The following is a 24,023-nucleotide window of genomic DNA, read 5'->3' on the forward strand; positions in this document are numbered from 1 at the left end:
GCTCCGGCCAGCGGAGCCACCCAGGCGGGCAACACAGGGTCAGGTCTGTGTTTGGAGCCCTGTGGCCGTGGCCAAGAGGAAAAACCATGTGCATGTGCTCTCTCCCAGCCGCCCACAGCCAAAATGCACGCCATCATCGAGCGCACGGCGCGCTTCGTGTGCCGGCAGGGGGCGCAGTTTGAAATCATGCTGAAAGCCAGGCAGGCCCGGAACTCGCAGTTCGACTTCCTGCGCTTCGACCACTACCTCAACCCCTACTACAAGTTCATCCAGAAGGCCATGAAGGAAGGGCGCTACCCGGTGCTGGCCGAGAGCAGAGGGGATGAGAAGCAGAGTGAGTGAGGCGGCTGGCTCCTCTTGTCGGGCGGGGGCGCGGGGGGTCGGGGGGTGGTCTGGGAAAGCACAGAGGGCTGCTCCCACACATGCCACGCAAGCCTGCCCTTCAGCACCCAGTGTCTGCCCGCCCTGCCACGGAGGGTGACGGTACCACTGCGGTCACCCCGCAGTGTGCACATGGGAGAGAGGGTGAACATAATTAAATGGGTTTTTTAAATATATGTATATTTTTAAATATATTTTATTGTTTTTTTACAGAGAGGAAGGGAGAGGGATAGAGAGTTAGAAACATCCATGAGAGAGAAACATCCATCAGCTGCCTCCTGCACAGGCCGTACTGGGTATGTGCCCGCAACCAAGGTACATGCCCTTGACAGGAATCGAACCTGGGACCTTTCAGTCCACAGGCCAACGCTCTATCCACTGAGCCACACCGGTCAGGGCTTAAATATATTTTTATTGATTTTAGAGAAGAAGGGAGGGGGAGAGAGAGGGAAACATCAATGATGAGAGAGAATCGTTGATTGGCTGCCTCTTGCGCGCCCCCTACTGGGGATCGAGCCCGCAACCGAGGCATGTGCCCTTGCCCAGAATCAAACCCGGGACCCTTCAGTCCACAGGCCCACGCTCTATCCACTGAGCCCAACCAGGGAGGCCATAATGAGATGTTGATGCCATTGGAACACACTGTCTCAGCTGAGCCATGTCCCCTCCCCGTCTGGCCCTCGGCGTCTGTAGAGAAAGCAGTGCCCTGCCCCATGGGGCTGGGCCGGAGCCCACTCCTCCCACGGCGCAGAGACGACATGCCAGCTTCCCTCTGTTTTCACTCTCTCTGCCTCGGGCTGTCGTCCTGTGACGGTATCTAAATGGGGAGTCGTTCCAGGGGACTCTGCACGGTGTGCTTGGCCGTGGTCTCTGCACACGTCCGCCATTGGGTGTTTCCCTCTTCAGCTGAAACAGCTTCAGTAGACGACAGCTCTCGTCGCCCCCCTGTGCTGTAGTTTTAAAAATACCTGTTGCTGTTACTTTACATTCATAAATCAGTTAGGAGTTTTTGTCTTTTTTGCTAAAAAATTGAAACACACAACGGCTCTGATGAGTGAGGGCTGGGCGAGCTCGGGCCCCCCTCCCCCGCTTCCTGCTGAGCACCTGGCGGCAGCGCGGCCTCCCCTCCTGAGACGGTGTTTCTTGCAGAGTCAGGGGTCAGCTCGGACAACGAGGACGACGACGACGAGGGTGACGGCAGTTACCTGCACCCGTCGCTCTTCGCCTCCAAGAAGTGTGACCGCCTGGAGGAGCTGATGAAGGTCCTTATCTCGTTACCGAGCTGTGTTTTTATTGCATCACAGAACTGCTGACTTAATTTCAGAAGCTTACTAAGAAAGCATTTCTCTTATATAATAGCTGTGCCCATTTTGTCGTCATGGAGGTCTGTTTTGCGGCAAAGGGATTTCCTTTCTTTTGTGTCTCAGTTTATAAAACTCATGAGCAAATTATTCCCATTTATTTTAACCGCCGTTGGGACGTTTAGAATAAGTAAAATGTCGGTGAAGACTTGGAGGTGGTTGTGCAGAACCCATTGTGACAGGATCGGGTCTTACAGGTGTGAGTGTGTGCAGTCTGGTCCCGGGCCTGCCTTCTCCTTTCCTCGGGGTCACTAGGAAGATCGAAGCCATCTGTCTGCTCAGTTCCTCCGGGAATCGCAGCCAGAGGCTGAGCCAGCTCGTCAGGGCGTGTGCGCGTGTGTGTGTGCGTGCGTGTTCCCTGCAGCGTGCACGCTGTGTCTGGAGTCCAGCTGAGTGTGACCGTGCTCCCTTCTGTCCGCAGCCTCTGAAGGTGGTGGACCCAGATCATCCCCTCGCCATGCTGGTCCGCAAAGCCCAGGCCGACAGTCCTGCCCCCACCCCTCCCTCGGCAGAAGGCGCAGCCGGGCAGCCCTCCCAGGTGGAGTACACCTCTGACTGTGAGTACCTCGCCGGGCACCTCGCTGGGCGCCTCCCCCCCCCCCCCCCCCCCCCCCGCGCCAGCCGCAGGGCTTTGCCAGCAGGGGTCCGCGGGCTGAGGCAGGCACGCAGTCTGTGGCGGTGCCGTCTGAGCGTGCGGCTCGGTCCTTTGGTGTGTTGCCACCTCCAGCGTCAGCTCTGGGTTCCAGGAAGGACGAGGAGCGCGAGGGCAGGAAGCAGGTGCCGGTGACACTGCCCCTCCTCAGAGACCCCCCGGGGCTTCCTTCAGCTCGTGGGCGGTGCGGCCGGCCTTCCCGTCCTGCGCAGGCGCTGGGAAACGGGCTTCCAGCTGGCCGCCCAGACAGGCAGAGCCGTGTAGAGAGAGGGAGCATGGACGTGGGCCCGTGCAGTGCTGCCGTCAGCGTCCTTCCCTTCGACGGTGGCTCCTCGAACTGGTTACGGCTCCATTTCCTCTCTCGTCTTTAGTTGTTAAGGATTGTTCCTCGAGGGCAGAGCCAGCGTTCTTTCCAGGAAATCATTGAAAATATTTGACCTTGGTCTCACTATCAGCTCTTTTTATTGATTTATTTTTCTATTTTTTTAAAATATATTTTTTGTTGATTTCAGAGAAGAAGGGAGAGGGAGAGAAACAGGAATGATGAGAGAGAATCATGGATTGGCTGCCGCCTGCACGCCCCCTACTGGGGATGGAGCCCACAACCCAGGCATGTGCCCTTGACCAGAATTGAACCTGGGACCCTTTAGTCCATAGGCCAACGCTCTATCCACTGAGCCACACCGGCCAGGGCTCAGGTCTTTTTAAAGTATTTCCTTCAGGGATTAAATACTGAAGGGGAGAACCTTTATCACAGCCACAGAGCTCGCTCACTCAGCTCCTTCACGTGGCGCTCTGACCTGACGAATCCACCTGGAAAGCTTGTCATTCTCAGGTGGAGGCGGGGCCGTGGGCCTGAGGGTAATTCTCTCAGCGCAGGCCGCTCGTTTCCGGGACCAGGCTCGGTTAACGGGCAGCTGTGCCCGCTCGCCGTCCCCGGCACCGATCTTGCATCACTTTCATGTGCTGAATGAACCTTCCTGGACTTTAACTCCGGTAACTGGGTGAACCCAAAGCATTGTCCTAAAAACCTCTTAGAGAACTTCGGTGGCTTCTTACACAATTAGATCAGGTCAGACCACATTTCTTGGATGTTGACAGCAAAGAGCAGGTCTGGCGTCACGCATCTTCCTTTTCCCTGCTGGGGAAGCTGCGCAGCGGAGCCTGATGGGGCTGTCAGCCCCGGGTGACCCCTGGGCTGAGGCCTCTGGACGCCCCTGACGCCCTGCTCTCGGCGGGGTTTTGTGTGGGCAGCTGGCACCCATGAATCGGGCGCGGGGGACCAGGAGTTGTGCTCCGTCTCCCATCGTCCCGGTGTGCGTTCACTGGGGGACGGCCCTCCGGCTCCCTTGCTTTTCAGACCTGCCTGCAGCTCCTTGCCTTGCACTTGCACTGGGTCCTGCGGCTGTTAGACTTCGTTGCCGGGGAAGGAGTAGAAGTTCAGGGCAGTGACCATGGCTGGTTACCCGCTGTGCTTATCCCTAGCGTGCATCCGCGATGGTGCTGCTGGTCTGCAGACCCACAGGGCTGGGCAGGAGAGGGCAGGCCGCAGCAGGCAGGCTGGCGGCTGTGCGACACAGGAGTTACCACGCGATGCAGAGGGGCCGCAGGTGTCAGAGGGCTCCCGAGGCCAAGACGAGCCATGGAGACCCCTGCTCTTGCTCCACGCAGGCCCTGCCGGCCAGCCCCCCGCTGTGACGTCCTGGCTCCCGGCCTGGCCACGGTCCCCACCCGAAGTGCTCAGCAGGGCCCACGTGAGGAAGCACTGCTTCCCCTCGAGCAGGGGTTTGACATCTTCTGCCTCACCACGTGGGAGAGCGTGGCGGCCTTTGGGGATGGTGCCTGGTGTTGCGGTTCAGGTTTTGGTCGTGTGCCCTGCGAGGGCCAGCTCCATCTGACCTGCACAGCCCAGCGGAGATGGCGGGACCTGGCTGGCCGTGCAGGGCAGGGATCCAGTGCCAGGTTTTCCAGGGAAGCAGGCAGTCCAGGGTGTGTAGTGACAGATCAGCGTGCAGAGGTCGGCATAAGTTCACATCTTGTAAAGCACTGGGTCCCGGTGCTGAGGGCGTCAGAGCTGCTCCGTGCAGACTGCGTAGCACTGGTCAGCGCTGCTAGCAGCTGGGGAGGGAGGACAGGCCTGGGCTCCAGGGGTGGGAGTGAATGGTGGTGCAGAGCTGAGGCCTGGGGCTGTGAGGAGGGCAGGGCCAGGGCCTCGTGGAGAAGAGCGTCCCCGTAGGCCCTAGGGTCCCTTCAGCGGACGCCTGCTCAGGCCTGGGGTCACGGGCGGGAGGTGGCTGGAGGGTGTGCTCTGGTCCGGTTTCCAGGAGGAGCCCGGCTGGCACACAGGCTGCAGGTCAGGATGACGCCGAGCGGGCGTGTGAGCACCTGCGCCAGGTCCTGGGTCAGACTCTGGTGTCAGGGGCACAGCAAGGGCCTGGGAGCCTGGAGCAGAGGCAGCGTGAAGGGCGACGTGCCCGTCGGATCACAGAGCCGAGAGCCCTCGCCTCGGGGCGGCCCTGGGTGCGGCGGCACAGCCTGGGAGCGGGCTCTGGGTTTACCTCACTCACTGCCAGGCTTTCCCACGGCCTCGCCCGCCGCCAGCCCCGCCGCAGTTTCCTTAAGCAACTGCCCTTCCTCTGCCCTTGCAAAGGGTTCGGGTTCGTTTCCACAGGAACAGGAGTTCTCTTTCTCACTCATTTCATCTGTTAGATACACAGTCACCGTAGGTCCACTGGGAAATAGTTGAAGAGGAAAACTGGTGGTGACAGCAGAAAGTCCCAGCTGTCTGCAGAGGGGAGGCTGTGTCGTCCGGTGGGTGGTGGTCGGGGCTGCACACCCAGCCCCACCAGGAAGCTCAGCGCAGGACTGAGGGGACCCGAGTCAGCACCCAGTGGGAGGAGGTGCCGACAGGGAGGCGCCCCCGCTGATGGAGGCGAGGTCCACCTCGAACCCAACAGCAGAGCCTCTTCCAGATGGGAGTCCAGATGTGAAACTCCCCGGAAATAAGGCACTTTCACAGATAAAGAATCATCTATTTTAAGCCAACAGACACATTCAACTAATGGAAAATGTGAAACTGTTGAGAAAGCAGAAAAAACTGTCTAACATACAAACAGCCTTTACGGCCAAGATGGAAAACAAGGACTAATAATCCCATGAACGGCAGCTCTCAGTGAGACGGGCAGAAGCAGCGGCCGCGTGGAAACAGGGGCCGCACACGCTCGCGAGTGACTCGGGGCTGCATTTCCATCTGCTGCAGAGGGCCCCCCGGGTCCTGGCAGCCTCGGAAGACAAGCGTCTGTCTCTTTAAATGAACCTTAGCTAGAAACCCTACGTACACATGGACGCGAACACGTGCTTTCATTTGTCCGCCTGACAGTGAGCTGCTTCTCATGCCCTTGGTTTGGTTAGGATTTGCTGTCTCCTGCTGCTTAGCTGTAACTCCTTGCGGAAGAGGCTCATAGTAGAGTTAATCCTATGGGAAGCAGTGTCACCGAAGTTCTGTCCAATGTTACAGCATGCAGTTTTTTAAAAATAAACAAAAAAAGAAATTACTGAAATGCTAACTTTGTTTTTTTAATGTTTCATTCCATAAATAGCGTAAGTGAAATTAAATCACATCATGTGGCTGGATTTGTTAAATGTGCTTTGGCTGTTGTGTTTATAGCATTTCCTTTCTTTCTGCAAAATCGTGACCTTGAAGTGACTTTCCAAGCCCTTTTTTTAAATGACTTTATTGTTAGTCAAGAGAAGTAGAAGAAAAAAGTAAATATACTACCCAAGACCCCACCATCCAAAAATAGTCGTTTTCACTTTAGGGGACATCGACACAAATGGAGAAACAGGTCATTGTAGAAAGTAAAGAGGGAAAAGGGTAGCTCACATTGTACAGTTCAGAAATAATCTGTAAGTGATGGCTGTGTGGATAGAAATAGTAAAGTGGACACTTTAAAATTTTACTTGAATTTAACACAAGAACCTTATAATCAGAAATCAGAGTGAAGTAACTGCATATCAGTGGTTCAGTTCTAAGGATTAGGAGAACATTAAAGAGGTAGAAATGGTAGGTTTTTTTAAAGCTGTATTTGTTACCTTGGGTTTATTAGCTGTGAAGCTGGAGGAAGTTCGTGTTCATGGAACACCTTCCCTCTCCCCTGACCTGTGCCTGGTAAGAAGCGTGTGTTCTGTCCCACAGCTGTGCCTGAGCTGGAGCGCCCTCGCTGGTTAGTCTCCGCTCAGCGGCCCCGCGGATTCGCTCCCACCACGGCTTCCCCTTCCGGTTCTTCATCCCATTTGCCTCTTGGGGTTCGGATTTGATAAACAAGGAACTTTTGACGAGAGCTCTGCCCCATGAGCTCTTCCGTACGTGAGAAATGCCTGCCTCTGGCTCTGGTGTGAAAAGGAAATCGCGTCCGAGTAGAAGATGCTCGGGGAGCGTTTTCTTTCTCGGTGACCTTTGCAAATCAGAGCCTGGCGTGGTTCTTCCTGACGCGGGGACGCCGGGCCTGCTGGCTGCTGCCCGGGCTGGGGGCGTGGGCTTGCTTTGCTGGTTGGTGGTTTTCATTAACTGCTCTCGGGCGCTGTTCTCAGCTCTTGTGTTTGGAAATGTCTGCTGCCTCTTGACATGTTGGCAGCGAAGGACACGTCTCACACTGGCCTGGAAGCGAGGGCCTTGCTGAGTGTGTCTGGGCTGAATGTTGCTGTGAAAAGCGGGTCGGCTTCATCTCCCCACCTCGCGGTGGGCGGCTACGGCTCTGATTGGACACCTGAGCATTCATTCTTCTTCGGTTCTGGCGTTTGACAACCGAGTCAGCTCACATGCCCAGTCCCTGGAACACGCCGTGCGCCGTTCGGCCGCAGTCTCCTTCCCGGGAAGTTCTTTCCTGTTTACCCGAACATTGGGGTCGGCTTCTTGGTGAGACGCCGCCTCCTCCCTGGGTTGTCTCTCTCCTGCCGTCATCCGTTGTGTGTCTTGGCTTCAGCGCGGCCATTCCTATCCCTCTCTGTGCCGGTCGCGTGGCCGGTCCAGCCACGTCTTTTCTGTCGGGTGCGGCTGAAAAGCAGTGGCTGTCATGGTGCTTTGTAAGCCCCACAGCAAGGCCTTCTCTGGTCCAGACGCAGCGTCTCCCGCGTTTCCGGTCGGGTGAGACGATCCTGCACAGCCTCCTTCTGTGCGGACTTTGTGTCTCCCAGGGGGTGACTGGGGGTCACAGGAGGGAGCAGACGAGCTGCATGGCCGCATGTCAGGTGCAGAGCCAGCGGCCATCGCTCCCCACGGGGCGGGTGGGCCCAGCCCTTCCCAGTTCGATGGTGTTCAGAGGGTGCCGTCCGGGGGCCGTGCTTCTGAGGCGAGCGCTGCGGGCTTGGCGTTGTGAGGAGTTTGGGTTTGGTGACTTTTCTGGAGAGCGAATAGAAAAGCGCCCTCCTGCAGCCTGAGACCAGCAAGGCCCGAGGGCCTTTCGGGGATTGTTAACCGTGACCCGCGGCCAGCAGGGAGGCGGCTCTGAGGGCGAGGCAGCTGGAGGGAGACGGGCGGCGTCGGGGACCCCTGGGCTGCAGGCACGGCCCTCACCCTCCCGAGCGGGGTCGGGAGTCAGTGACTGGCAGTGAGTTGCACGTGGGGTTATCGCTTTGACTTCTCCTGGGGTGAGGCCTTCAGGGTGAAGGGAGCGAACCTGACTCAGGTCAGCGCTGCTGCCGCCCAGGGACCGGGAAGCCCGCGCGCGGGGGTGACGCTCAGACGTGACGACCTTCACGAGGGCGTCTCGCTGGAGGCAGAGCTGGGGTTACACTAAGCAGTGGGTCACCAGGAGTCGTTGGTTCTGACGCTGGTCCACCAGCCGTATCAACAGAGGGTCACGCGTGGCCCTTCAGCGTGTGGGTGGTGCCCACGTGACGTGTACTTTCATGGCACACGTTGGCACCAGGGCCATGCCAGGCCGGGCCCAGCGGAGAACAGTATTCCCTTCCCCGTGGGCCATTGGAGACGGGGAGCAAACAGCACCGCCCAGTCGGGGAGGAACGGCTGGGAGAGGAGATTCGAGGGCAACCAGGGCTTAAAGTCACCAAAGTTAGACCCGTCTGGTGGTGCGCGTCACCAAGACCGAGACTCGGGGGTCCGCTGCCGGAGGCCTGGTCGATACCTGGGTGGGCGATGGGTGGGCTGCAGAGCAGGCAGCTGGGGTCAGTGACAGCGTCATCCTGTCCCTGCTTCTCAGACGTGCTCAGCTAGTCACCCCTCGGGAGCACGCGCTGTCCCAGCTCCCCCCTCAGAGCCCCAGGGCTTCAGAGGAGCTCGCTGTTCCCAGGACTCGGGAAGCCGTTTCCGTTCCTACACAGACGGGAGGCTCAGCCCGTCCCCAGGAGCCCTTCAGTGGGAGGGTAGTCTCTGGAGGTAGAGTCACAGGAGATTAAGATCAGGTTGGAATATCTGAAGGACTAGCTAAGTGGGCCCTGAGCTTGCAGGAGGCAGTTGAACAGAGGCGTGTGGGAGGTGACTAGGCAGCTCTCTGCCCCGTGCAGGCTGGCTCTGCTTCCAAACACACACAGCGCACACGCAGCACACATGCAGAGCACACGCAGCGCACACACAGTGCGGGGGACATGCTTCTGAGCGGCCTGACGCCTTCAGCAGCGGGTTTTCCCTGCAGCTCCTCCTGCTCTGAGAGACGCCGCCGTAGACGTCTCTCCCTTGAACTTAGCTGGAGCAGGCGTGTGTGCTCAGGTCCCGGGAACGTGGAGAGACCGTGCGGTTGGAAGTGGACAGTGACGTTGCGCTGGGTGGGCGGTGCCCTCTCTGCTGCTCTCACTCCGAACGTGTGTCCACAGCGACGGTGGCCGCCATGTACTACAGCTACTACATGCTCCCGGACGGCACCTACTGCCTGGCCCCACCCCCCCCGGGCGTCGACGTGGCCACGTACTACAGCACCCTGCCGGCCGCCGTGGCCGTGTCCAGCACTGCCGGAGTGACAGCCACCGCCCCGCCCCCGCCCGGGACCACGCCCCCGCCGCCCCCCACCACCGCGGAGACGAGCAGTGGGGTGACCTCCACTACCATCACCACAAGGTGCGCTCCCACCCTGGGTGCCCGGTGTGCCTGTGCTCCTGGGCGGGGTCTTGTCACCCGGGGGACCTGAAGGGTCTGCTGTCTGAGTGTTTATGATCCCAACAAACACTCAGCAGCGAGGCCTCGGCACTTAGGGGTGAGCCCGCGAGCACCCCATGCACCCTCCTCCCAGACCTGCCCTTGCCCATGTGCAGGCACCGCAGTTGGGTAGAATGAGGTGGGTTCGTGGGGGTGAAGCTGCAACTTCGTGCAGTTGATGCGAGTGAGTCTCATGGCCGTTGACAGACGGGGGCCTGGCACCAGGGCAGCTGCAGGCGCATGAGAGAGCAGGGCCGGGCCAGCACCCGTCTCGGCCGCCTGTTGTGGCCCGCATGCGTGTATGTGTGTATGTGTGTATGTGTGTGCGCGTGCGTATGTGCTGAGTGAGCACACGCTAATGTCGCTCAGGCCCTGGCAGCTTCCGCTGGAAGACAGGCTCTCCAGATGCGTGGCATCTCTGCACGGTGACCCGCTGTCCCAGCGCCGAGCAAGTCTCGCCCCCACGTACAGGAGGACGGGTCACGCCAGCCAGCTTTCGTTTTTAAAATATAACAAAAGTCAACACTTGACTTATTCTTGTTGCTTCTAAGAATTAGCTGGTCCTGGGGGAAGTGCCAGGAAACACGAGCCTGATTTGTGACTTCCGTCTCATGTCTGCGGTGGGCCATGGTGCTCAGTCCCTGTGGTGCATGGGGTGACCGTCAGCTCCCTGGGCGTGGTCTGTGCCGGTGCCTTCCTGTGACCTGACGCTCCTCTCCGCAGTGCGCTCGCTCCCGTGGCCGCCATCATCCCCCCGCCCCCCGACATCCAGCCCGTGATCGACAAGCTGGCCGAGTACGTGGCCAGGAACGGCCTCAAGTTTGAGACCAGCGTCCGAGCCAAGAACGACCAGAGGTGAGGTGACGGGGTCAGTGCGTTACGTGATGGTCACGAGGGATCGTGTAGCTTCTTTAAAAAAAAAATCTAGCTGCATAATGTTTTTTAATGTTTTTAACCCTTATGTATTGAGATAAATACATCTTGTGATGATTATGTTAAATTACTTAGAGTTGGAGTGGTGATATTTTATTGCGTTACCTGTTTTACATTGAAGCTACCTCAGGAATTCAGGCTTTTCAGCAATCTGCTAGGGAAATTTAGACACACGTCTTGGGGTGTTGTGTGGTTTTTTAAATCAAATCATGTTTTGTGCCTCAGCAGTAAGAACTCGAGGTTGGGTTTTGAGCGTGATGCGTGTGACAGGGACAAGCGATTTGCCTGCGTGCCCCCAGCTCCCTTGTGTAGAAAGTGGGCAGGGCTTCCGTGGGGCCACAGCGCAGGGCTGTGGGGGTGATTAGTTAGTGGTGGTGACGGTGTCCGGCTCCCCACGGGTGCACAGTCACCACAGCCTGTCACCGGGCTGTGTGTGTGTGTTGATGACCCACCGGTTCCCTCTTCTGTCCGCAGGTTCGAGTTCCTCCAGCCGTGGCACCAGTACAACCCCTACTATGAGTTCAAGAAGCAGTTCTTCCTGCAGAAAGAAGGGGGCGACGGCGCCCAGGTACCTGAGGGTAGAAGGCGGGCAGGCGGGGCAGCGTAGAAACGCTGCTGCCCAGGGCAGGTCTGAGCTGCCGAGTGGTTCTCAGCCCCGTTCCTGTCTGCAGGCCGTGTCGGCACCAGAGGAGGCTCCTGCAGAGTCGGCCCCTGAAAAGCCCAGCGACCCGGGGGAGGAAGGTGTGGCTGAGGACGCGGTGGACACAGGAGGGAGAGGCGGCCCAGGGGGCAAGAAGGAGTCGGCGTCCGGGAAGGCTGCCCCGGACGGGAAGCTGGTGAAAGGTACGCGGCCTGGGACGGCCTGGCCTCCCAGGCATTCCTGATGTTCACACTCGCCGGGTGGGGCTGTCCCAGGGGCCGTGCTAGCTTAGCCGCCTGCTCTGCAGGGCCGGGCGAGCAGAACGTTTCAAGGGATTAGTCTGGGACTTCAAAGCCTAATTGACATGCAGACGTTGTCCCAGGAAACCGCTTTCTCCCAGGCAGGACTCCGCCATTCAGTCCAGTTCCCTTTATGTTTGTGAGGGATTTCTCATCCACAGGACAGACAGACGGACGTGACAGCCAACACAACAAAATAAAACAGGAGGAAAGCTCCTGGAGGGGGCGGAGCGTCCCCCCCCCCCCCCCCCCCAGGGAAGCATTCTGAGCCGTGTTGGGCGCGGCCCCAGGCAGAGCCGCTGGGCGGTGCAGTGGGCACGGCCTGGGAAGGTGACCGTGGCCGGCTCGTGGGGCTTGTTGCCCTGAGACATCAGCGGGCAGGGGCCCCGGGTCCAGGCAAGAGGACTGACGTCCAGTGGCTGCTGCACAGCGGCTGGGGGCTTTGGTGGCTCGCTGCCTGGAGTGGGGCTAACGGGAGGAAGGGGAAGGGAGAAGGCGGTCCCAGGGGAGGCGGGCAGGGCGGCGAGGACTGCACGTCTGTGCTCAGCAGAGAGAAGGGCACTTTGGGGTTCAGTGGCAGTGACGCCAGCAGAAGTGTGTAGAGGGGAGGCTGGGCAGCAGCCCGTGCTGGGAAGGGGACGCTTCCCTCCCCGGGTCTGAGCCTGAGAGCTGCAGGCCAGCCGGACAAGCCCGCCCCAGCCCAACCCAGCTCTGGGGAAGCACAGCCTCTCGCGGGTGAGGAGACAGTCGCTGCCGCAGGAGTCGGGGCCACTGGAGGACGTGCCTGAGCCGCGCAGCACGGGGCGCCTCCGACAGTTCCTAAGGAACGGGGATTTTACGTCTAATTTGTGTTCTCACAGAACTGGAGAGAGGATCAAACAAGTGCGACCCATACCGACACCTGGGAGAGGCCGCTTAGAAAGGGTTTTAAGCGTAATGAGAGCTCTAAGCTCGGAGGGGGTGGGAAGGCAAGTCAGCAGCGTCTCCGATCTCCAGGGGAAAGGGCGGGACGGAAGAAAAGGCAGCGGCGGAAGCACAGCAGGCTGTCCCCAAGGGGGACAAGTTGGCCGTCAGACCGAGGTCTATAGCTTTAAATGCCAAACCATTAGCTGCATCTGAAATGTTGGGTGCAGACCTCCACAGAAGTCGGCTCCGAAATAATTAGTCCAGAAAGCGAGCCCTATGAGAGCATTTCTTATCAAAAAATTATCAAACACAATGAAAATGTCAGAAAAACCTGGTGACAGACTAAATTCTACCCGTGAGTGCCCCCCGCCTGCAACCGCCTGTGCATCACACGGCTCGCTGGCTTAGCAGGAAGCACCGGGAGCAGCCGGGACGCGCCTGGACGTCCTCCGCCCACTGAGGCGCGTGGGGGCCAGGAGGGTGCCCGCTCTGCTTTGTCCCTAACGCGGGGCTCCCTCTCGCTTCCTCCACAGCTTCCTTTGCTCCAATCAGCTTTGCGATCAAGGCCAAAGAGAACGACCTGCTTCCCCTGGAAAAGAACCGGGTGAAGCTGGACGATGACAGTGACGACGACGACGAGAGCAAAGAGGGACAGGAGACCGCGGGCGCCGCTGCGAGCGCCGACCCCGTGGCGGCCCCGCCCTGCGCGGTGGTCGAGGAGAAGCGGCCTCAGCTCACCCAGGAGGAGCTGGAAGCCAAGCAAGGTGTGTCCGTGTGTTCTGTTTTTGGCTTTTTGTTAATCCTCACCCGATGTTTGTCCATTGATTTTTATAGAGAGAGTGGAAGGAGGAGGGAGAGAGACATCAGTGAGAGAGACATCAGTGAGAGAGAGACCATCGAGTGGCTGCCTCCTGCACGTGCCGCCCAGGACCTGGGAGGAGCCTGCAACCAGGCACGTTCCCTTGACTGGAGTCAAACCCAGGACCCTTCAGTCCTCGGGCCAACACTCTACCCACTGAGCTACACAGTGTGTTAAACTCGCTGGTTGACCTGCTGAGTCGGCAGTGCTGAGGCTGCGACCTGGCGGCCCGCTGGGAGGTGGGATGCTTTGCGCCGTGGACAGCTCTCTGTCAGCCTCAGGCAGGCGGGGCAGGTTCCACTCTCCCCGCTGTCCTGTGTGGAAGCCCACCCTCCATCTGACTGATTTTGAAAGTGAATCTAAAAATGCTGCTAATAAGCATTGTAAGTAGTTCTTTCAAATGCGTTTGGTCTGATTTGTTTGCCTGTCCTGACATTTCAGTCTCGCTCCTCCTTTAAAATAACCGCCGTGGTGGTGCCCTCCCCGCTGTGGAAATGAGGAGAGCGGGTCTGAGAGCGCTGCTGCTCTGACCTCGCTCTCCTCTGTCTGTTCCTGCAGCGAAGCAGAAGCTGGAGGACCGCCTGGCCGCCGCCGCCCGGGAGAAGCTGGCCCAGGCGTCCAAGGAGTCCAAGGAGAAGCAGCTGCAAGCGGAGCGGAAGCGGAAAGCCGCTCTGTTCCTGCAAACCCTGAAGCACCCTGCGCCAGAGGCCGAGCTCGGGAAGGCCGAGGACAGTCCTTTCACCGTGGAGGTGAGGCCGAGAGGGTCCGCGTCTGCGCTGGGTGCGGCCGGTGAGGCCTGAGTGTGGGCTCCCCCGGCCGCTCGGCTCCAGCCTCAGGAGGCCCTCCGTCACTGTCAGAGACCCGGCTTCGGGCCTGGGCCGTGGGGCTCTGCTTTGTGGCTCCCTCGCAGCCCCGCCACCAGGTCCTGCAGATCCTCACGCAGGGGCCGGGCAGTGTCCCCGCTGCAGTCAGAGCAGATCTCCCGCTCCTTCCTGAGTGGTGTCTGTGTGGGTCAGAGAGCCCTGCAGGCTGTGACCTGCTGCTCCTCCCGGAGTCCCCTCCCCCACGTCGGCAGCCGCCTTCCCTCCTGGGCAAGGGCCCTGCCTCTCTGCTGTAATTACGTCCCATTCCTAAGAGCCGGGCCTGTGAGACGGGGTTTGCTGCACGGGGCCTGTTGGTTTGCTTCCTGAGCAGAGCGGCCTCCTGGCTCAGGTGCTCAGTGTTCTGTGAGGCTGGTCGGTGCTCTCGCCTCAGGGTCGGTCTGAGACTGTCAGAAACCCCTGCTGGGGTGGGAGGGAGAGCAGCGAGTGTGGTGTGGGGCCTGTAGGGGGCTGTGCTGTGGGCCCTGCTGAGCCCCGCCCTCGGGGACTGCGGGCTCTGCTCCCCAAGGCACATCCAGGCTGAGCGTGGCCGGTCTGCCCACAGCAGAGGGCGGGAGAGGCACATGGGGAAGACCTCCCGGCCGGGAGGGTAAGTGGGAGCAGCTCACGTGATCACTGACACACTGTGCAGAGAGGAGGGAGCGCAGGGCCCTGGCCAGTGTGCTCAGTGGTAGGGCATCGGCCGGAGCACCGAAGCGTTGCAGGTTCGAATCCTCCAGGGCACGTCCCTGGGTGGCAGGTTCCGTCCTCAGCCCCTGTCGGGGTGCGTGTGGGAGGCAGCCAGTCGCTGTGTCTCTCGCTGATGTTTCCCTTTGGCCCCGCCTCCTTCCCACTCTCTAACAATCAGTGGAAAAACCACCTCCTCAGAAGGACTGACAGCAAAACCGACAGGAGAGCAGAGTGTCAGCCACGCCCACTTTCTGGCTGCAGCTGCAGGAATTACCTCACAGCCGGGCGAAGCCTGAGCCACTTTCATTCCCTTTACTGCGCCCGTGTCAGGCGTGCAGTGAGTGAAGGGCTTAATTAAAAGGCATCTGCATACAGGAGGCCTCCCGGTTATGTCACGGCCGCATCTGTCTTTCTGGGCGACTGTGTTTTCATGAGAGCTCGGTCCCCCCCAGAGCCGTCCCCCTCAGCCCTGCGTTCCCCACGTCACCTGCCGCAGCCCCAGGCCCGTCCTTGCGAGCACGGCAGGCGGTGCTCCCGTCACCTCTGAGCGTCTCCCCCCGTGTTCCAGCGAGTGTTGTGCGCCTGAGACGCAGGCTGAGTGTTTATGCCTCTTGTTTAAATCACGGGGTCTATCCTGCTGGGAGTCTAGTGGGGGAGGTTGTCGCTACTGAACGATTTCAGCAGGAATGCGTGGCACTAGCAGACGGTGATAAATGCCTTTAATTGCTTTGAAAGAAAAATACTGGAATTAAATTGGCAATTGTCACAAATGAGATTCACACTCAGAAATATTTCCAGCCTAAAGCAGCTTCTGAGACGGTGTCCTGGCTCCTCCAGTGTCCGGGTGCAGGGCCTGCGGGCCCCAGCGTACGCGGCAGGGCTTCAGCCCGCAGAGCGACTGGGACTTGGGGGGCCAGCCCCCATCTCTGGTGCACGTGTGTTCTCATTCCAGTGAGAGCACCCTGTGCGATTCCAGGTGATGTGACGGGCCCTGGGGGTCCTGTGCAAGGCGGCCCTGAATGGGAACGGGGTTGCTTTGTGGGCTCGTCCGCCCGGCGGGCTGCTGAGCCTGGCTGGTTCCTGCTCCTGTGCCCGCGGCCTGTGGCCGGAGGAGGGGCTCCGGTGAGGGCGCTGGGCTGGTTCACCCGGCGGCCGGCTGAGTGAGCTGGGTCTTGTTGTGGCCACAGCTGCCAGCTTCGTGTTTCTCTTTCGAAGTCATTTTCCGAGCGGCACCGACATCCGTAAACACTGATGTGGGGGCCGAGGAGTCTCTTTTGGCGCAAAGTCACAATTATGTATGAAAGAGCGAGTGTGCTCTCTTCCTAGCGCAGTGTCCGTTCATCAGGTCCGGCCGCCGTGGCTGACGGGTGGGAGGGGTCCTTCCGGGTCTGGGGAGCCGTCTGTTCCCGTGAGGCCTGCGCTGGTTCAGAGCCGCGTGGAGAGACATGGTCCCTGAGGTGTCGCTGCGTCTGGTGCGAGGGCCTCGACAGTCGTGTGAACGGACGTTTTCAAACGCCACGTTGTCTTTGCTTCTGCTCCCAGGAAGCCAGCCCCGTGGCCTGCCCTCTCCTGAGCGGGGGCCGACCTCTGCCGCTTGTCGACGTGAAACCCCCGGAAGGGCCCTCGAGCAAAAGCAGAGACCCTCCCCGAGAAGAAGAGAGAGAGAAGAAGAAGAAGAAGCACAAAAAACGGTCTCGAACAAGGTCGCGCTCCCCCAAGTACCACTCGTCGTCCAAGTCCCGGTCTCGGTCCCACTCGAAGGCGAAGCACTCCCTCCCCAGTGCCTACCGCACCGCGCGGCGCTCCAGGTGGGTGTGCGTGTGTCTGTGTGTGTGTGGGGGGGGGGGGGGGGGGGGTGCGTCCTGCAGGCCCAGGCGAGCTCTGGAAAATATTTCTGTGCCCTGGCGGGGGCTCTGTTAGTCAGGGTGCATGCAGGAGGCAGCCCATAGGTGCTTCACATTGACGCTTCTCTCTCCTCCTTTTCTCTCTCTCTGTCTAGAAAAAAATCAATAAAAACCTCCTTGGGTGAGGATTTTAAAAAAGAAAGTATTTTTTGTTTTCTACTTAACTCTAAACTTCACGAGCTACTGGCAGGTTTTTAAGGAGATTTATCAAATTCCAACAGGCCCTGGGGGACGCACACACGGCCGTGGGCTGACTGTGAAACGCCCTGGGCTGGGGTTTGTGTTTAAAGGCGTGGACTTCCCTCTCGCCCGGATGCCTGTGGGTGTGACGGTCAGGGCAGCGGAGCCTGTGCCGCGTCCTCCCATCTGCTCCGCACGAATTGTGACCCGGAGGGGCTCCGCGGCTCAGCACTGATTGGCCTCCCCCGGAGAGCCACTGTTGCACTAGGAGCTGCCTTTGCCGGGAGCCAGGTTTTGAAAGAGCAGCTGAGCTTAGCGTCTCGGGCCGCAGAGCTCACTCCTGGTAAAGCAGGCTTGTTTGTTTTTAAGTAGCTGCTTAGGGCTCAGAGAGACAGTTTCCAGCTCTAAACCTTGGGGTGCGCGGTGACGGCCTTTCTCCTGTGGCTGTGGGGCCTCTCCCTCGGGAAATGCAGGTGTGTAAGCTCTGTGCTTGGGCACAGCTGCCTGTCAGCGTGTGTAAGGGCTCGTCTGACATCACCTGATGGACACGGGCAGTGTCGGCCTCGGGCCTCCGAGCGGTGACTGGCCAGGAGCTCCCACCTGCCTGCGTCCCAGGCACAGCCGGGACGTCAGCTCCGAGTGAGCCCGCCGGCTGCTCGCTGTGAAGGCGGTCGGCCTCTTCCTGAGGCGGGAGTTCCGCTTTCGCGTCGGGTTCGAGCGCAGTCCAGCCCCGGGGTCTGGGGCCCAGGACTGCGGCTGGCCCTGTGTCATTTAGCGAGGATGTGCAGGTGCCAAAGCGAGTGGACTTCCTCATGCCGAGTTCGTTGTAGAATTCCCCGTGGAGTCCGCGGTGCCGGAGCTTTGTCTAAGCAGAGCTTTCCTCGGGGTCTGGTCCCGCCAGCCCAGCCCATGTTCTTGTGAGTGTGGCGTGTGCCTGGGTCACACCCTCCCCCTTCCCCCCGGGGCACCACACACGCCCGTCACAGCCGCTCCAGGGCGGGCAGTTCCCACGTGCGACCTCGAGCAGATTGGCCTGGAGAACCTGGGACAATGACTGCCCTCCCCTTTGTACCTGTCGCATGAATCTTAGCAAAGGCGGGGGGGGGTGGGGGCGGGGCGGGGGGAGACGACACACAAAGCCTTTGAGGAGCAGCTCTGCGGGGGGCCGGGCCCTCCCGACGGGCAGTGTTCCCCGGCGACTGGGAGTGTGGTCGTACACTGGTCTTTAGAACAACAATGCGTTGTGTTGAGCGTTTTATTGTAATTAAGTGATTCAATGTAGGATTTTTTAAACTGGCAAAATCAAACTGCTCTTCTTGATTGTTTTTTGAGTGGGTTGTCATAGAAACAGAACAAGAAGAAACTGGGTGTTTTCTTCCATTTCTGCTTATTGCAGGACTTCCCAAACCAGTAATTTCACAGAAAGAACAAAAAACTAGATGAAGGATCCTGGGCCCATCATTAAAGGTCCCTCCGTTAAGGACCGTGTCCCTGTGGGAGGGTCTTGAGTGGGAGTCGGTGCCGGGGTCGCAGGGCCTGGTGCGTGTCCTGCGGGCACATGAGAGGCGGATGGGGTGTTGGTGGGGTTGCACCCGCGGTGTCGTCACTGTGATCACTTAGCCTACGTTCCAGCGGAGCACAGGCCACGCCCCCTGGCGTCCCAGGGTCCCTGTTGCCATGGCGCACTGGGATCTCCTTGCTTTCCTTGCCTGGCTTTGGTAGAAGCCGCGGAAGCAGAAAGAGGCAGGAAGAAGGCTGCAGGCCCGAGTCAGGGCTGTGGCACTGGGGCCGGCACAGCTCCGGTGCAGAGTGAGCTGTGCGCTGCGTAACGTTTAGCGTCGCTGAGGCAGGTGCTCTGGGACGGGAGACTGTCCCAGCAGAGCAGTGAGTGGGGCGGGCCTCCGGCAGGACTGACAGGCGCCCGTCGCCCGTCGCCCGTCGCCCGCACCCTGGGCTGAGGTCCATCACCGCCTCGGCAGACGGGCGCCTGCGGCCAGCCAGCAGGACTGAGGTGCCTGTTCCTCTGCCCAGGTCCCGGTCCCGGTCCCCTCGGAGAAGAGCTCACTCTCCCGAGAGACGGAGGGAAGAAAGAAGCGTGCCCACCGCCTACCGGGTGAGCAACAGCCCGGGCGTCAGCAGGAAGCGGACCCGGTCCAGGTAGGCAGCTGGGGGCTTGGGGAGGGCCTCGCTCTGAACCCGGCTGCAGGTCCTGGGAAGCCGCTGCTTTGGCGAACGCTGGGCCCCTCGCAGCCCTTCTCCCTGAGGGACACGAGCACAGGGGCCTCTGCCGTGCCCAGGTCACCTGTCCCGGCCGCTGCGCCTCAGGACCACACGCGTACCGTTACTGTTGACAGGGAAGATGAGAGGTTCGAGTCTTGAGTAAATTCCAGCAGGTGACTGTGACCAGGCCAGGCCGCAGCTCCCAGCACGGCCCAGAGCAGGGGGAGGGCCTGTCGTGCCCCTGACCGCCAGCCGGGGCCTGTCTTTGCTGAGGAGAGCGAGGGAGGCCGGCGCCCTTGTGTGAAAGGAGAAGCCGTGGCTGCTGCACCTGGCCTGGGCCTCTGGCACCGAAGCAGGTCCCCACTCTCCTGCCCAGGGGTCTCCGGGCGCTGAGGGCTGACCTCACGCTAGAAGCCCAGGCACCGCCACTGACTGGACAAGACACCTCGGCCTCTGTGCCCGTCCAGGCCTGGGGACCCAGCTGGGAGCCTGGCCGGGACAGGGCTCCCGTTCCCGCCACTTGGCCAAGGGTGCATCTGCGACTCGTGCTTTATCACGTGGCGTGGGAGGTCCTTGTCTGTCCCGCGCGGGAGTGCGCAGCCCCGGCTCCAGCGGGTGGGCGGAGCGCCGTGGTTCCGGGGACGGCTGTCCAGGAAAGGCAAGGAGCGGTCGTGCCTCGGAGCCTCCATTTGGTGTTACTCGCTACCGAATGCACGTCAGGACCCCGTGTTACAGACCTTCCAGAGGACGGATCCCACTTCCAGGTGTGGAGCTCACTGCCTGGGACAGAAGACGCAGCCGCCACCTGCCTGTCCACGGGGACCTGGCTGAGCAGCCTCAGGCCCGCCCTCCCCGACAGCTGCCGCTCTGACAGGCCTGGCTCACAGGAACGTTCCCGAGACCGGCGAGCGCTGAGCTCCGTTAATTGACAAACGTGACCGCTCAGATGTGACTCCTGAAGCAGGTCACTGTTAACATTTGAAACGCATCATCGCTTTGGCATATGTCGAGGGCGTGGTCTGAAGTTAACTCCTTGTAGCAGAAGCGCTCTCCTGACGGAAGAGTTCTGACTTCGCCCCCAGATTAGGAGATGTGGGAGAAGACGGGGTCACGCTGGGCATCGTGGGGACTCGCCTGCTCTGGGCCGTTGAAGTCACGCACAGCGGGCACCAGGGCTCGCCGCCTCCAGCACGGGGCCACCGCACATCTGACGCGAGTCCCTGCCCACGTGGCAGGAGCATAAAAGTCTATAGAGAGATTCTGGAAAATCCCCAAATATTTGGAAGTGAACACATTTTTAATTAATTGAAGGTCAAAGAAGAAATCACAAGAGAAAGTAGAAAATATGTTTTATTTCAAAGAGGAAGGGAGAGGGAGAGAGAGAAACATCATGGACTGGCTGCCTCCTGCACGCCCCGCACTGGGGATCGAGCCCCCAACCCTCTCTGGGGGAGCTGTGCTTAGAAGGAAGGTGGGAGCTTTGAGTGTTTACACTAGAAAAGGAAGGTCTGAAAACAGCGACCCACTCCTCTGCCTTGAGAAGCTAGAGAAAGAACACACTAGGCACAGACTACACAGAAGCCAGGAAATGATACAGATGAGAAATCAACAACACAAACTCACCGGAAAACAGTACAAGCAAAAGTGGGCCTTTGGAATGATCAGAAAATTGGTAAATCTTTATGTGGCTTGATCAAGCATGAAGGACCCTGCAGACATTACTAATAAGGCAGTAAAATGTTACTTGTTTGGCTCAGTGGGTAGAGCGTTGGCCCGTGGACTGGAGGGTCCTGGGTTCGATTCCGGCCGAGGGCTCGGGCCTCAGCAGCAGCGCCTCCCGGCCCTGGTCGGGCTCCGGGGAGGCAGGTGCCCCTGTGTGACGGGTGCTGGGCCAGGAGAGCAGGCAGAGGAGTGACAGCTCAGGTGGAGCGGGAACGGTGGGCTTCACATAGACACGCACTGACATACGTGTGTCCTGTATGCTCGCCCCGAGCAACCGAAGAGCACCGTGAGGAACGGTGCCGTTCACAGCAGTGTCATCGCGATGCCTCACGGGTGAGTGAGGAGCGTGTGAGCCCTCGGCACTGACACAAGCGCTTCAGGTGGAATTTAAGAACCTTAATAGATGCGAGAGTCCCGTCCCCATGACGACAGATCTGGCTTCCAGTCAGAATGCCACGGGCTTTGTCGAAGTTGCCACTGGAACCCTGGTGCGCATGCGGGAATGCCGGGGCTGGAGGCCAGGACGTCCTGGACAAGAGCGAAGCTGGAGACAGTGAGGCCGGGGCCATCGGAGGAGAGCCTGCCCCCCGGACGGCTCTGCACGGCGAGCCCGCTCCGCGCCGAGCCTGCGTGCACGTCCCATGCCTGTCAGGGCCAGCGCCGCTCTCCGCGTGATCCTGGCCCTGCCGGTGCCCGCAGCCGGCCTGTGCCCGGGAGCAGCGCCAGCCCTGCGGGACGGTGGCCAGTGGGCGTGGACATGTGACGGGGCGCTGCCCGGCTGCTGGTGGAGGGGCAGTGTGCAGGGCGGGAGCCACACCCGGGACGGCACTGCTCTGGGGTAGTGGTGCCACCCTGAACCCTGGAGGCCGGCGGTGGTGACCTGGGTGCTGGACAGCGCCGCAGCTCTGACCAGCATGTTCCCAAGTCTCTGCGCAGACGCTGCACAAAATAGGAGGAGGGTGGGGTGGGAGACCAGGAAGGGCTCGGTGCCCTCGGGACCTTGTTTCTTTCCTGGTCCTCCCTGGGGGTGGGGGCGGGGGGAAGGCAGGGTGAGTGAGTGAGACCTGCGGGCGGGGTCAGAGGTGGGAGGTGGGTGCTGCCCACAGGTGACATGATGAGCCCGGACTGGGCCCGGGTGGTGAGCGGTGCCCGGCTTTCATAGCTGCGGTGCTTGTTGCAAACCCTCGAGTCGGCGCAGGTGGCCGTGCGGGCGACAGCAGGTGCGCTTCCTCGGGCGTCTGCACGGACAGTGCCGATGGGCGAGTGGACAGACCCTGCGGGGTCGGTGCCCTCAGCGTGTGCGGCTGTGAAGGGAATGGCCGGCTGCCCGTGGAAAACTCCACACCGCCTGTGTCTGAACCCCGCGTTCCTTCCAGAAGCCCCCATGAGAAGAAGAAGAAGCGGCGCTCACGGTCGCGGACCAAGTCCAAGGCCGAGTCCCGCTCAGCGTCCCCCAGCAAGCAGGCCCCCCGCCGGCACTCTGCCCACTCGGCCAGCATCTCTCCCGTGGAGAGTCGGGGCTCCAGCCAGGAGCGCTCCAGGTAAGCTCGGGACCCGTTCTCTGCACCCCCCGCCCCTTCCCGCAGCAGAGTCACGGTGGGGGTTCTCCTGGTGTCAGCAGTGACGGGGGTGGGTGGGCCGCCCGCATCCACAGGACGGACAGTCCTCAGACGCAGGGAGGGGCTTCCCGCTGGTCCCGGGGTGGGCACAGTCGCTCCCCGTGCCTCACAGCACCTGACGCTCCTGTCCTCACTCGGCATCTGGGTGGGGCCCCATCCACACCCCTCACTCCAGACCTCAGGCCGCGGCGAGGAATGCATCCACGCTGGTTGTCGTGTGCTTGGCCAGCCAGCAGCGCCCACCGCGTCCCCGGGCCCGAGGGTGGCTCTGAGGGCGGCGTGTGCTGGTCTCGCTGGCCTCTGAGTGACGCTCTGCCCTTTGTGCCGCAGGGGCGTGTCTCAGGAGAAGGAGGGGCAGATCTCCTCGGCCATCGTGTCTTCTGTGCAGAGCAAGATCACTCAGGTGAGAGGGCGTCCGCCTCCCCATCCTCCTCTCACGGGGGCTGGCGGGTCCCCTGGTCGCCCCAAGCTGGGGGTGTCTGCCTCGCCCGGGGTGACCTGGCAGCCTGCCGCCCGCAGTGGGACGCGCTCAGCCACACCGGTCTTCCCAGGCCGGTCTCGGTCTCCGCCCGCCAGCTTTCATAAGTCACTCCCCGCCGAGGGCCCACCTCCGGGTCTCAGTGCAGCTCCCAGAAGTCCCTCTGTCTCTCTCCTCCCACAGGACCTCATGGCCAAAGTCCGAGCGATGCTCGCTGCCTCCAAAAACATGCAGACCAGTGCCTCCTGAGACGCCCTGGCGGCCGGGGCCACCTCGGCTCGGGCCGCATGGAGCCGTCCCCACTCCCCGGGTGTCCGTGGACAGTGGCGGGTTTTGTAAATTCATTTTTGATGACAATTTCGGTTTAAGATTTTTGACCAGCAGTCTCTTACCTGTATATTTGTAAATAATATCATGTTTCTGTGAAAATGTATTATCAATAAAATGGGAAGAAAACACTTTTTCTAGCTACCGACTGGCGGCTCCTTGCTTGTGTGGCTTGTGTGTTCACACATGTCGTCTGTCACTGGATCACACGCCGTCACGTGTGCACACCATGGTGTGTGCCCAGCAGGGGGGTTCGCTGGCTCAGGGCCCCGACTGGGGTGCGTTCACGCCATCTCGGCCTCTGAGCAGAGGGCAGGTGGCCCCAGGAGGTCACGGTTCGATTCCCAGTGAGGGCACATGCCCAGTTGTGGGCTCGATCCCCAGTGGGGGGCAGGGCTAGGGGTGCCTGTGGCAGGCAGCGACCAATCGATGATTCTCTCATCATTGATGTTTCTCTCCCTTCCTCTGAAATCAATAAAAATACATTTAAAAAATAAAAGGAAATAGTGCTCTTGCTTCTCCAGTGGGACACGGCCCAGCCAGCACCACTGCGCACACGGCCCCGGATGGCCCGGGAGCAGTTTCTCATCTTGTACTGTCGCAATGTGTGTTCACCTTCTCGTGTGAAGACGGGCGTGCTTTTCTAGGGCGCACGCCGAGAATGCTGGGCCCTGGGAAATGCACTTCTTAAATTTTAATCGGTTCCCCAGGGGCCTGCGAGCGAGGCTGTAGCAGCTGGTCCTCGCTCCCCGTGCCCTCCCCCTCCGGGCCAGCATGTGGCGCACGCCTTCACCAGCGCCCGTCGGAGGGAGCAAAGCAGCCCCGGGGCTTGGCTTCTGGCCACG

At 60.3% G+C, this 24,023-nt stretch overlaps 1 protein-coding gene across 4 annotated transcripts in view; it reads left to right on the forward strand.

Annotated features, from left to right (window-relative positions):
- Positions 1-23,602, forward strand: part of SFSWAP (splicing factor SWAP) — a 28,058-nt gene extending 4,456 nt beyond the window's left edge. For 3 of the 4 annotated variants that reach the window (XM_070399593.1, XM_070399594.1, XM_070399595.1), the window contains 14 exons: positions 109-334; positions 1,531-1,643; positions 2,164-2,299; positions 9,223-9,463; positions 10,265-10,396; positions 10,949-11,042; positions 11,146-11,317; positions 12,853-13,083; positions 13,737-13,927; positions 16,271-16,536; positions 18,844-18,969; positions 22,131-22,295; positions 22,704-22,776; positions 23,035-23,600. In XM_070399593.1, coding sequence (XP_070255694.1) covers positions 109-334; positions 1,531-1,643; positions 2,164-2,299; positions 9,223-9,463; positions 10,265-10,396; positions 10,949-11,042; positions 11,146-11,317; positions 12,853-13,083; positions 13,737-13,927; positions 16,271-16,536; positions 18,844-18,969; positions 22,131-22,295; positions 22,704-22,776; positions 23,035-23,100 — 2,232 coding nt within the window. In that variant the 3' untranslated portion in view covers positions 23,101-23,600. Of the gene's footprint in view, positions 1-108; positions 335-1,530; positions 1,644-2,163; positions 2,300-9,222; positions 9,464-10,264; positions 10,397-10,948; positions 11,043-11,145; positions 11,318-12,852; positions 13,084-13,736; positions 13,928-16,270; positions 16,537-18,843; positions 18,970-22,130; positions 22,296-22,703; positions 22,777-23,034 lie in introns of all 4 variants that reach the window. The other variant, XM_070399592.1, reaches the window with a different exon arrangement.
- The last annotated feature ends 421 nt before the right edge of the window (positions 23,603-24,023 follow it).

This window comes from Myotis yumanensis, unplaced genomic scaffold, assembly GCF_028538775.1.
Source record: "Myotis yumanensis isolate MYYU_CA2020_CCGP unplaced genomic scaffold, mMyoYum1.0.hap1 SCAF_19, whole genome shotgun sequence".
In the NCBI taxonomy this organism is placed as follows: Eukaryota; Metazoa; Chordata; class Mammalia; order Chiroptera; family Vespertilionidae; genus Myotis; species Myotis yumanensis.